Genomic DNA, 12240 nt, shown 5'->3' on the forward strand with positions numbered 1-12240 from the left:
GCTAGAAGCACCAAGGGTATCTCACTGGGGCCTCCCAGGGGCCACATGGGCATCGTGGTGGAGGTGGGGGCCCAGGCCCACGGAATCATCACCACCAGCACAAGACGGCTGTTTATCAAAATACTTTATTTTAGGAGACCCCTCAAAAAAAGACCCTCCACATTAGACAGACGCCCAACAACACCCTCAGCCTTTTTTTTTTTTTTTTGGTCTTTTCTGTATTTTTTTTTCCTTTTTAAATCAACTAAAACAATCTGATGCTTAAAATAAAAGACAGGAAATATTTCCCAATCGGACTTCAGTCAAGAATATATATCTATTTTTTTTGACCCTGGGGTAGGGCAGGGGTGGGGAGGAGGTTGCTCAGGAGCATGTGGCACTCCCGGCTGGGAAGGAGCACGTGCGGAGGACAGGACTCGGGGCAGGCTGGCTGGCAGAGGGGAGGAAAGAGCACGGGCAGGTGGAACTGGACGCCTGGGACCCATCATTTACATAAAACAGGTGCCGTGTCCTGGCTCCTGCCGCCGGCCTGCCTGCCTGCCTGTCTGTCTGGCGGGACTTCTGCTCTGGGATGGGGCTGCTTCAGTCTGGTCTGGTCAGGAGAAGACCAGGATTCAGCATCATCTTCATCACATGTGGCTTCTTTTCCAGCTGAGAAACTTTTTTTTTCTTTTTTAATTTTTAAAAAGAATCACAGCCAAAATGAGACATTAACTTCAAAATCCAAGACGGCTGTGCTCACGCTAGTTATAAAAACACAAGAGTCTCTCACTGTGGCAGGGGCCGAGCCCACGGGGCCCCTACACCTTCCCGGGGATCTTGGCCCGCTTGCGCGCAATGGCGTCCTCCACGGCTTTGAGCTGCTTCAGGAGCTCCTCCCGCCGAGACAGCGTGCTGGCCTTCCCTGATTTGGTGCCGGTGGAGACGGTGCCGGTGGTGCCGGCATCAGGGGCTTTGCCAGGCACACTTGTGACCTTACTGGAGCTCTTGGACTGGGGTGACAACTGGCGCTTCCTGCGGTGGGGGGAGGGGGGCCATCAGAGGGTCTGTTGGAGCCTCCCGTTGGGTGAGGACCCAGGGCCCTGGTGCTTGGTGGTCTGGCCTGGCCGCAGGGAGGTGTGCTTTCCTCCCACCTCAGTGGTGGAGAGTGAAGAGTGAAGGGGGCCTCGCTGACCCACCCCTCCTGCTTCTGGTACTTCTCTGTGGCCTCCCCCTGCGGTGGGGAGAAACCCCATGCTGCTGACTCAGGAGGAGCCCTAAGGGCTGGGGCGTGTGGGGGGCTATACCCATCTGGACCATGCCCTCGAGCAGCGGGATGGCAAGGGCGGGCCTCACAGCTGACCTCCTGTGAGAAAGAAGTCTGCCCTGCTCCTGCTTCCAAGGCTGACTGGGAAGGCAGTAGAAGCTGAGAGCTCTAGAAAGCATCATGCCTCAGGCCCCTCATTCTGGGACCTGCTCCAGGGCAGGGAAGCTATGGCTGGCCCACCCTGAGGCAATGGCACTCATGTGGTCTGCCCAGGGGAAGGCAGTGGGGGGAGGGGGGGCGGGGCGGTGGTGCACTCACCGGTCCGGTGGGGCCACAGGCACCTTAGAATTCTGGCCTCTCTGCCGCTCTGGTTTTGGGGAGCCAAGTCTCCCACCTGACTTCCGGTCCCGAGAACCTGGATGACACAGGATGAGGTAAGACCACGGGCCCCGCCCACAGCGGGCTGGTGTGCACGGACAGGGTTGGGGCGGCCTGGCCGGGTGCCCAAGACACCAACCCGGTGTCACGGTGGTTCAGTACCACCTGCTTGCTCTCACAGGAAGAGGCAGAAGGCAGAGCCAGTCAGAAACAAGGGACAGGGTAGTGCTGGTCACGTCAGAGAGTGAAAAGCCCAAGAGCCCACAGAGGCCGAGGTGAGGGCAGGCCACCAAGCTGCCACTTATCAAACACTAAGACACTCATCGTTCATGCCTTTGAACTGAGAACAAATAGGCGGGACAAAGAAGTGACACCAGGAAGTCAGGGTAGTTCACACTGCTGTCCAGTGAGCATGGGGGCCCGTGTGAGGGTGATGGGGGTGTTAGTGCCTAGGTGGGCATATCAGGGACCCAGGCTTGCTGGCACGGGCCAGGGGTGCCCCCTCCTGCTCCTGTCAGGCCTCTCTGCCCCCTTTTAGGGAGGAATGATGGCTGTGTGCTAGCGATTGACACCACCTGGCAAATGACTGGAGTTGGACTTTTGGTGTAGCCACGCTGAGCCCCTTGCCTGCCCTCTGCACGCCCCCCAAGTCCACGCACCCTGTGCTATCACAGAGAGGAAGATGAACCACCTCCTGGCAGCCAGACAGTGGAAATATTAAAAAAACAATGACAGTCTTAACTTTTGTTCATTTGAAATGTTATTTTTTATAAAAAAGTTACTTGTGTTAAAATACAGTAACTTTGTTACTATTATTCTCACATCAATAATTCTAATACCTTACCCCAGTAACTACACAAGTGGAAGTGCCCCAGGGCCCAGAGCTCTCCAGAGCCTGTGGGGTCCCAGCCCCTCCACCCTCCTGGTCCTGTGACCGCTGGAGACTCACCTCGGTCTGGGGACAAGTTAGCTCGCTTGGCCGGAGGAGGGCTTTGCCTGTCTTTGTCTGATGGTTCATAGCGCTTCCTGCTCCCTTTATCAGCCGCCTGGAACCGAGGTGGGAGCACAGTGAGGATGGCGGGCTGAGCTGTTGGCCAAGGTGGTGACAGTCTCTGTCCCCCTCCCTGTCCTCCTCTGGGTGTTCTTGGAGCCCCATGGGAAGCAAGTCCCGGGCTTTTGGGCCTTCATTCTCTGCAGCAAAAGTGCCTGCAGAGACACTGTTCCCTGAGGCCATCAGCCCCATTTGAGACCCCAGGGGACGTCAGCTCACATAAGCCAGGTCACATGAAAGGCACCCTAGGAGAGCACCCACCACCCTGGGATGTTCTCATCTCGTAGGACATGCTATTGGGCTTGGTCACCTGACACCCATGGATCCTATATTGGGGCAGCACCACAAGCAGGTTGCTGACCAGCCTCAATCCCAGGAGTAAACTGGCCCCAGAGACCAGGGTGGCCCAAGGAGCTGGGCTGCTAGAAGTGGCAACAGCAGTGGCCACGGCCTCACCTTGTTCAACAGTGTCAGCTTGATCTCCTTATGGGCGACAAATGTGCCCTGCTGGGGTTGCCCTGGAGGCGCCTGCTGGGGGGCTGTGGGCTGCTGGGCTTTGCTGCCAGTGGAAGGCTTTGAGGACTTGGGGAGCTGTGCAGACGGGTCCCTTTTCCGTTTGTCCTCTTTAACCCCATCTTCTTTCTTCGACTTTCCTGCCAACAACAAATGCTAAGTCATAGTTGCCATCCTGGCACAGTGGTTTCCTGTGGGCCACTGGTGGAGGGACGTGCCATCAGTAGGCAATGAGTCCGTGGGACAGAGCTGGGAGGTCCCTGTGCTTTCTGTTTAATCAAGTGAGGCTGTGTGCACACCCTCTTTCCACGAAGGGCCTGCCCGCCTCTGCAGCCACAATGCCCAGGACATGAGGAGCTCCCTGTACCTTTCTCCTTCTTGGTCTGGGCTGGGGTGGGGGACCGCGAACTTGCTGAGGACACGGGGCTGGCCAGGTCTGCGTACATGTCGTCTGAGTCCACGCTGTGCACCGAGCTACTACTCGACGTGGCGCTGGACACCGAGGAGACGCTGCTCACGCTCAGGGACCTGGACACACACAAGCACATCTGCACCCACATGGCCCTGACTGGGAGATGGTGGTGGGCCAGTGTTCACAGGAGCTGGAGTGGGTGTCCACGTCCACCTTCCCGTCTCCAGTTCTGAGGAACATGTACCACCAAACTGGAGATTTCACAGGGTCCTCTGGGTGGTTTAAAGGTGCCCAAGGATGAGGGGATGCCCCTGTCGCAGAGTTGAGGGCCCTTGCACAAATGAGCAGCTGCCCTGTGTGCTGGGCAGGGTGTATATGATGCATCAGGCTGGTGACAACAGAGCTAGGTGCCCAGGTAATGAGGCCTGAGAATGGGGAGGGTTTTGCCCTGCAATTGCACCAGATACCAGTGCAGAGGCTGCCCAGGCCCAGCACGTGACTCTGGAAAGCACAGAGCCGGCAGCCAGCTCTCGCTGTGAGGACATGCCACACAGTAGGCCACTGAGTCCTGTCACTCTCAGAAAACACTCAAAGGATCAGGGGAGAAAGGAAGGGCCAGTTTTGTGTAAAGGCTGGGTCTTTAAACCTCTTTTAGGAAGATCTGGGCAAATGTATAAACCACCTACTGCTGAGAAATCAACAAGAATGATGAATACAGGAATCTAAGGATGGATCTGACACCGATTTCTTTTTTTTTTTTTTTTTTTTTTTTTCCGATTTCTTTTCAAACAGCTCAAAAGCAGAATTCTTTCCTACTTATTCTTTTCTCACGTTTTGCTATGGCCATCTGCCAGGCTCCCCAGCATGAGGCCTGTGGGGCACCTGTGCATGCTTGTGGCTGCCTGTGTGAGCCAGTCCCCACCATGCCCATGGCGGGTGCCTGGGCAGAGGGGGGAGGTGGTCAGGGTTTGGGGGGGCCAAGGCCGAGGAGGTGTTGACAATGACCTGGATCTGGAACTAGAGCCGCTGTAGCTGCTGCCGCTGCCGCTGCCACTGACGGTCCGCCTGCAACACAGAGGAGCCCTGCCAGTGCCGCTGTTGCGGTGCCCCCAGAACCCAACTCCCAAGTACACAGGGCTCTGCTTGCTTGTAAGGGCTATTTTTCCTCAAGAGAAAGATGCCAACCCTCTCCCTGGCGTCAAGGGGGGCCAGTGTTCTGCACAACCACATCTACTGTCCTTAGGTACTGGTGCTACCCGATGTGCTCAGGAGGAAGCTAAGGCTCAGGTACGTGATATGACTGGATAGCCATAAGGGGACAAGGACCAAACGCCAGTCCCCCCCCACCCCACCCCAATGCCTGTTCTCTCACCTCCTGGGGGGGCTCCTAGCTTGTCGCTCCCTCCTCCTGGCTTCCCGAGGGTCTCCTGGCTTGGCAGGCTCAGGGGCTGGAGCAGTGGTTTTGGGAACCTGTGCTGGGGCTGGAGGCGGGACTGGCTTCTTCACTGACTTCTCTCTGTGACGGGAAATAGAGAGAGGTCACACCTGGCCCCACAGATGGAGGACAGGTCCATGTGAAGAGCCCTTGAGAACCACCTGCTTTCCTGACCCTGGCTGCTTCAACCCGGCCCTGTGGGGAAGGATGGACCTCCCAGGGCACCAGAGCTGTTCATGTTGGGGACCCACACTGCATTATACAGAATGGCCCCAAAAGCTTTTCTGTGTTGTCAATGGGAGGAGGATACCCTGCTGATCATTCCAGCAGCACTGAACACTCATGGTTCAGGTGGAATTATCGTGAAACAAAGTCTTGGGCAAAAGCAAGCTACACAGCACAGTGTCGGGTGAGTTAAGATCTGTGCAGATGGAGACGCATGCACAAGCTTGCCTCCTGTGCAGTCTAGATGTGGAGTGGCCTCACATGTTTGCTAAGCCCACGAAATGGCACAATTTAGATGAACATGGACCCCTGACATGAGTTACACCACAATACTGTTCACTTTTAAAGAGTGAGTGACTCAGGATTCCCTATGTGCTCACGAGGCCTGTTGGCAGACTCCATTCAGGATGAAAATCTGCCATGTGGAGCATTTTAGCACTGGCCACCCACTGAGTGCCCAGCTATCAGCTGCTAAGTGAGCAATAAATGCAAGGACAAGTGACAGAGCAGGGCCCGTCTGCTCACATGTGCCCTGCCCTCGCCATGCAAGCAGAAGGGTCAACTCCACTTCTGGTTGCCTTTCTGTGCTCTGCAGTGCTCTGGAAGGAAGCCCACTGTCATTCTGGGGTAGTGTGGGCAAGGTACGGCTGCAACCCAAGATACGGCATGTCAGGTGTTGTGACGTCTGTCTGGGAAGTTCCAGATGTTTCTAATACATGACACATCTGTTGACAAGGATCAACGTGACCCATTCCAGGAGCAGTAAATGTGAACGAGACCAGTCTAGGGGAGCCATCCCTTTCCACACATCCCAGACAGAGTCCTAGAAGCACACCAGGAACCATCTCCCTCCTGCCTGCTGGAGAAGAACTGTGGTGCTTGCTCCTGGCAGGTGAAGTGGTCTAACCCCAAGGAGCATGGCCATCACCATGGGGCACCAGGTGCAGGCATACCAACGTGCATGTGGACCCAATGTCCAAATGGCATGAAGTGAGAGGCGGCCCCTGGATCCTGGTCCCCTGACCCCTCTGTCCATCTTCCAAGGGGTCTTCCTGGGGTTTCTTTACAGATGCAACAGGAGAGAGACAGAACAGGAGAGCCTGCCCCATGGGGCACTTACCCTGCTTTCCCGGGAGGCGGAACAGGCTCCCCCTTTGTTCTCACAGGTCTGTGTGGGGAAGGCGTTGGAGACGGGGAAGGGGATGAGGAGAAGGAGCGGGACCTAGGGAGGAAACGGGAGCATGAAAGGGGGATGCCATGGTACATGGGTCCACACCCAAGCACACCAGGGACACAGCCCACAGTACTGCAAACCTCTATTTAGCTGCCTCATATACGTAAAATGGCTTCCAGGCAGTTCTTGGTCCCTTCCTAAGATGCTGAGGGGAAAGAGTAACCAGGCGGATGGACCCTGCACAAGGCCACATGCTCTGCGTTGCTGTGAAGCCGAGCAAGTACACAGTGGCACAAGTAGGACAGAGGCCAAGTGAGGGAGCACAGCACCAAGGCCCAGGTGGCAGGAAGGTGGGGGGTGGTGATCTGGGACCCGCCAGGCCCGGGAAGTGTTTGTGCTCAAGTAAATGGTGATGGGCTCTGGTTTCAGGTATCAGCAGCACAGACAGAGTTCCAAGGCAGGGATGCGGACCAGGAAACTATGGAGGCCACCCCGGTCAGGCTGATGACCTATCACAGGATCCAGCATAACATCCCACAGGAGGCAAGCCTCCAAAAGGCTCCTGGGTTGTTGGTTTAACTGTCGTGTACAACTCAACATTTTCAGCCAAGCAACAGACCAAAGAAATAAGGTAGGGCATGGAGGAAATGTGCGCTTCATCAGGGTGGGGCTGCCTGCTACAGGAGACAGGAAGGGACACCTCAGCTAAGTGCCCTCCTCCGTGCTGTCTTCGTGGCTGATGCCCATGTGTGGCCACCACACTGTCAGACCACCATCACCGGCCACGCAGGCCCACCCAGGAGCTGGTGGGGTGTGGGCTGGGGAGAGGTCTGCTGGGAGCAGAGATTTTGAGCACGTCCTGGGCAGGGGGCAGCAGGGGTATAGAGGCGACCTGAGAGGGCAGGTCAAGTGGCCAAGAGCCTGTCTCAGCTGACTCTGAGAAAATGGCTGAGAAGACTCTGTCGTGGTGTGAGACTGTCTTAAAACTTATGAGGGAAATGCTCTGGAACACAGGGCTGGTCCTGAGTGTGGTTTCTTCAGAACTGGGTGACCAAGATGCCTCCCAAGAAGGGCAGCCAGGTCCCCGCCCATCTCTCAGTGCCGTCTGGGCACCTGTAGTAGAGACAGCGCCCTGTCCCCCTGGCACCATTATCATTTCCAAAATTTCTAAATTTCTCAGTGTGGCCTCAGGCTTCTTCCCCACAGCTTATTGGCCTTGTTTCCTAAACGAAGCCACACAGATCCTATGGCCACCGATGTTCTGATGGAGAGCCTTTCCATCTTCCACCTTACCTCCTACAGGCAGCATTCCCTGACTGCCCCATGCCTCGTAGCCTTCATTTGTATTCCTGGCCACAAGGTTGTGAGACTCCAGCACCCATGGCTGACCCTCTAGAACCCCTGAGAAAAAGGGTCGCATTTCCTTCTCACTGCTATTGGTGTGTACAAGATTCAACAATTACAGGAGGTCCCACATAATTGACTCCAATTGTTTTACACCCCCCCACTAAGAATGTTACCTTGACCATCAGATTCAGAAGCTCCAATGACCTCTTAATGCTGTTCTAATCGTCTCTACAACTGTCCTCAAGGAAGAAAATCTGCCAGGAAGGGGCACCACCGTGGGATGGATCGATTTATTCCAAGAACATTCATCTGGTGACACGCTTCCCGAAGAAGTGTGCATGTCTGTGTGCGGGTGCAGTCCTGCTTAAGGACTGCAACCATGAAGTCTCTGGTCCAATCCTCGTCCTGGTCTTCCAGGGGAGCTGCACTGCCCCCTCTGTGTGTATGGAGACAATGCAGCTGCAGGGGTGCAGCGTGGAGCAGAAGTGCACTACATGGTTTTGGGGTACAGTGGAGGAGGCCCCCACATGGGCCATCCTCCACTCTCCACCTTCCTCTGGCCTTGGACCTCTGCTCTGCTAACTCAACCCCAAATGGGGTGAAGGGAAAGGAAAGGGAGCCAGGGGTCTCCCTGTCTCAGCACCTCCTGCAGGTGGGACATGTGGGTGCAGGGGAATAGCAGGAACAGAGGCCCTGAACAGTCCTGTTATGTGATTGAACGACTTTGTTCTACATGAATGATAAAGAATTCTCTAAAACTTCAGAGTCTGTCTATTCTCAGTGGGGAAAGTACACATATTATTTGATCTTTCTAGAAACATCTAATAGAACTTTCTGTGAAGAGGGAAATGTCTACTATCTGAACACTCCAAGGTAGGGCTCATGCACATTTTAAAATTTTAACTGTATTAGAATGTGAGTTACCACATGTGCTAGTGGCCCAGGGGACAGCGCAGGTACACAGGATGTGGCCGGACAGTGGCCTTATTCCTGATTTTGGCACACCCACAGACAGGCCTGTGTAAATGCTTCTGAGCCGCCCCCTGACATGTGCTCTGGGCACCCCGAGCCCCCAGTTCCTGCAGTCTGATATCTGGTAACTCACCATATATTCTTCCTTAGAAGTGACCATGAAAATGCACAGCTTAGACTGTTCTGAGAACAGCTGAGTACCTAGAAGGACACTGTCAGGCAGAAACATGCTGTTCTGCAGCCAACTGTAGGCGACCTGGGCTGCACAGAGGCACCCACACTCACCGCACCTGTCAACCCTGAGCGTACCTGGACCGGCTGCCTGAGAATGAGCTGTGTCTGGAAGACCGGCTGGAGTAGGAGCTGTAGGAGGAGGAGCGGGAGCGGGAGCGGGACGACCCCGAGCCAGAGTAAGATGATGACCGTGATGATGACCTAGAGTTTCCAAGAACAAAAGTGGGAGAGGGGCCAGCCTTCTTCTACCTCTAGCCTGCCCACTGGTGCCGACCTGCTTATCCTCAGGTGCAGACCCAGAGGACAGGGCTACACACTTGCTAAGCCACCATCACCCCACCCCCTGCCAACGCCTACTCCCCACCACCAATGTTCCCCTGGTACCGGCCTTGTAGCCACCCGCCTACCCCCACCTGCCCTTTGGACACCTCTTGTGGGCAGGCTGCAGTCCAATCTCCCTTCTGGTGGAAATAATGTTTAGAAACCAAGATGTGGGTATGGCTATACTCATTACTGCTGGGGGACAGCTCCCAGGCAGGCCCTGGGTGGACAGAGCCAGGACAGGTGAGCCCACCAGTATAGACACGTGTATTTCTCTACCTGCCCATCTGTGTACGTAATGAAAGCCCTGGATCGACACTGACCTCCCCAGTCCCTGCCCAGCACAGTGGGCCCCTATCAGCCTCCCGCCACCCACCATCTCCCTGCCTGTTTGTTCAGACCTGGTGTATGCTCTGCAGCCTGAACTGACAAGATCAAGAACAGGGCTGACTCTATGATAAGGCTTATGCCATGCTTCTGGCCTTTTGCCTCATGCGGTCTCTCCCAGAGTGAATAGGAGAGCTTATTCCCTTGATGCTCCCTTGCCAGGTCTGTGCTCCATCCTAGATTGCCAACATGCTGGCTGATCTCAACGGTTTATTTTGGGGGTGTGAAGCCTTACTGAGGTTCTAAGCATCAGTTCTGTTTGCTGATGATGATCTAATACCTCAGTTAATAAATCTCTGCTGGACAAACAGATGCCCCTTGAATCCTGACTGCTCTCACCAGGATGGTGCAGTGCATCCCTCCGGTGGCGTTTATGAACCAGCCATTATGACTAGCTGGCCTCCTTACCTGGAGGAATTGGAGGCAGAAGCCGAAGAGGCTGATGTTTTCCGACGCCTTCGTGCCCGGCTAGGAGAGACGGACACCCCTAGTTTCTTCTTGGGAGACTTGGACCGGCGCCAAGGGTCCTTCCACTCATCTGCTCGCTTCACCTGTGGCCCTGCAGCGGCGGCCTCCTTCTTTGGTGGCTCAGTTTGACGGCTAAAATCACAAAGGTTATTAGCAACTTTGGGGCCGCCTTCTATGACAGCAGTGCTGTTTGGTGAAGGAAACCGAGAGGCAGGATCGTGGCATAAGCGCTTTCTTCAGGGGAAGCCTGACAAGTAAAGGGTCATCTACAGAGGCAGCAGAACTCACTCCACACATGGTCTCCATGCACACGCATCCTTCCTGGAGGGACATCCGTCTCTCTCCTTCAGGGTAACTGAACATGCCGGTACTTACTTTTATGGGTGTGATGACTTACTGAATTCCCCACCATACTGCAAACTCTGGGAAGGATGGGGTGGCCTTGTCCAACAGGCTCTTTCCAGAGCTGACACACAGTAAGTGCACAACAAATACTTAGTTTAAGGGTAATGAAGTTTTTATTGCCAACAGCTCTATGGTCAACTCATCTTCGACAAAGTCGGAAAGAACATCCAATGGGGAAAAAAAAAAGTCTCTTCAACAAATGGTTTTGGGAAAATTGGACAGCCACATGTAGGAGAATGAAACGGACCATTTCCTTACACCATACACAAAAATAAACTCAAAATGGATGAAAGACCTAAATGTGAAGCAGGAGTCCATCAAAATCCTAGTGGGAAAAAAAAAATCCCAGGAGAACACAGGCAGCAACTTCTTGCTAGACACATCTCCGAAGGCAAGGGAAACAAAGGCAAAAATGAACTACTAGGACTTCATCAAGATAAAAAGCTTCTGCACAACCAATAATCGACAAAACCAAAAGACAACCTACAGAATGGGAGATGATATTTGCAAATGTCTTATCAGATAGACGGCTAATATCCAAAGTCTATGAAGAACTTATCAAACTCAGCACCGAATAAACAAAAAAAATCTAATCAAGAAATGGGCAGAAGACAAGAACAGACATTTCTCCAAAGATAACATACACATGGACAACAAGCATATGAAAAAATGCTCCATATTACTCGGCATCAGGGAAACACAAATCAAAACCACGATGATGGGTTCCCTGGGTGGTGCAGTGGTTTAGCGCCTGCCTTTGGCCCAGGGCGTGATCCTGGAGACCCGGGATCGAATCCCACATCGGGCTCCCGGTGCATGGAGCCTGCTTCTCCCTCTGCCTATGTCTCTGCCTCTCTCTCTCTCTCTCTGTGACTATCATAAATAAATAAAAATTTAAAATTAAAAAAAAAAAACACGATGATATATCACTTCACACCAGTCAGAATGGCTAAAATTAACAAGTCAGAAAGCAACAGATGTTGGTGAGGATGCAGACAAAGAAGAACCCTCTTACACTGCTGGTAGGAATGTAAGCTGGTGCAGCCACTGTGGACACCAATATGAAGGTTCCTCAGAAAGTTAAAAATAGAGCTACCTTACAGCCCAGTAATTGCACTGCTAGGGATTTACCCCAAAGATGTAGATGTAGTGATCCTAAGGGGCACCTGCATCCCAATGTTTATAGCAGCAGTGTCCACAATAGCCCAGATGTCCTGTGACAGATGAATGGATAAAGATGTGGTCTATATATACAATGGAATATTACTCAGCCATCAGAAAGAATGAACTCTTGCCATTTGCAACTATGTGGATAGAACTAAAGGATATTATGCTGAGCGAAATAAGTCAGAGAGAGACAAATACCGTATGATGTCACCCATCTAGAATTAAAAAAAAAAGTATTTATTTATATTAGAGAGGGAGAGTATGCGTGCACAAGCCAGGGGAGAGGCAGAGAGAGAGGGAGGTACAGACTCCCCTGCTCAGCAGGGAGCCTGATGCAGGGCTTGATCCCAGGACCCTGGGACGATGATCTGAGCCAAAGGCAGATGCTTAACTGATGGAGCCACCCAGGCACCCCTCATGTGGAATTTAAGAAATAAAACAGATGAACATAAGGCGGGGGGAGGGAGAGAGGGAAGCAAACCATAAGAGACTCTTAGAACAAACT

At 53.5% G+C, this 12240-nt stretch overlaps 1 protein-coding gene across 2 annotated transcripts in view; it reads right to left on the reverse strand.

Annotated features, from left to right (window-relative positions):
* Positions 1 to 109: 109 nt before the first annotated feature.
* ZC3H18 (zinc finger CCCH-type containing 18) overlaps positions 110 to 12240 on the reverse strand; it is a 65973-nt gene continuing 53842 nt past the window's right edge. For both annotated transcript variants that reach the window (XM_041771608.1, XM_041771607.1), the window contains 10 exons: positions 10104 to 10295; positions 9063 to 9188; positions 6381 to 6482; positions 4973 to 5116; positions 4606 to 4665; positions 3556 to 3716; positions 3132 to 3328; positions 2574 to 2670; positions 1565 to 1661; positions 110 to 1014 (listed from right to left, as the gene is read on the reverse strand). In XM_041771608.1, the coding sequence (XP_041627542.1) occupies positions 801 to 1014; positions 1565 to 1661; positions 2574 to 2670; positions 3132 to 3328; positions 3556 to 3716; positions 4606 to 4665; positions 4973 to 5116; positions 6381 to 6482; positions 9063 to 9188; positions 10104 to 10295 (1390 nt within the window). In that variant the 3' untranslated portion in view covers positions 110 to 800. The remainder of the gene's footprint in view (positions 1015 to 1564; positions 1662 to 2573; positions 2671 to 3131; positions 3329 to 3555; positions 3717 to 4605; positions 4666 to 4972; positions 5117 to 6380; positions 6483 to 9062; positions 9189 to 10103; positions 10296 to 12240) is intronic.

Source organism: Vulpes lagopus, chromosome 10 (assembly GCF_018345385.1).
Source record: "Vulpes lagopus strain Blue_001 chromosome 10, ASM1834538v1, whole genome shotgun sequence".
NCBI lineage: Eukaryota > Metazoa > Chordata > Mammalia > Carnivora > Canidae > Vulpes > Vulpes lagopus.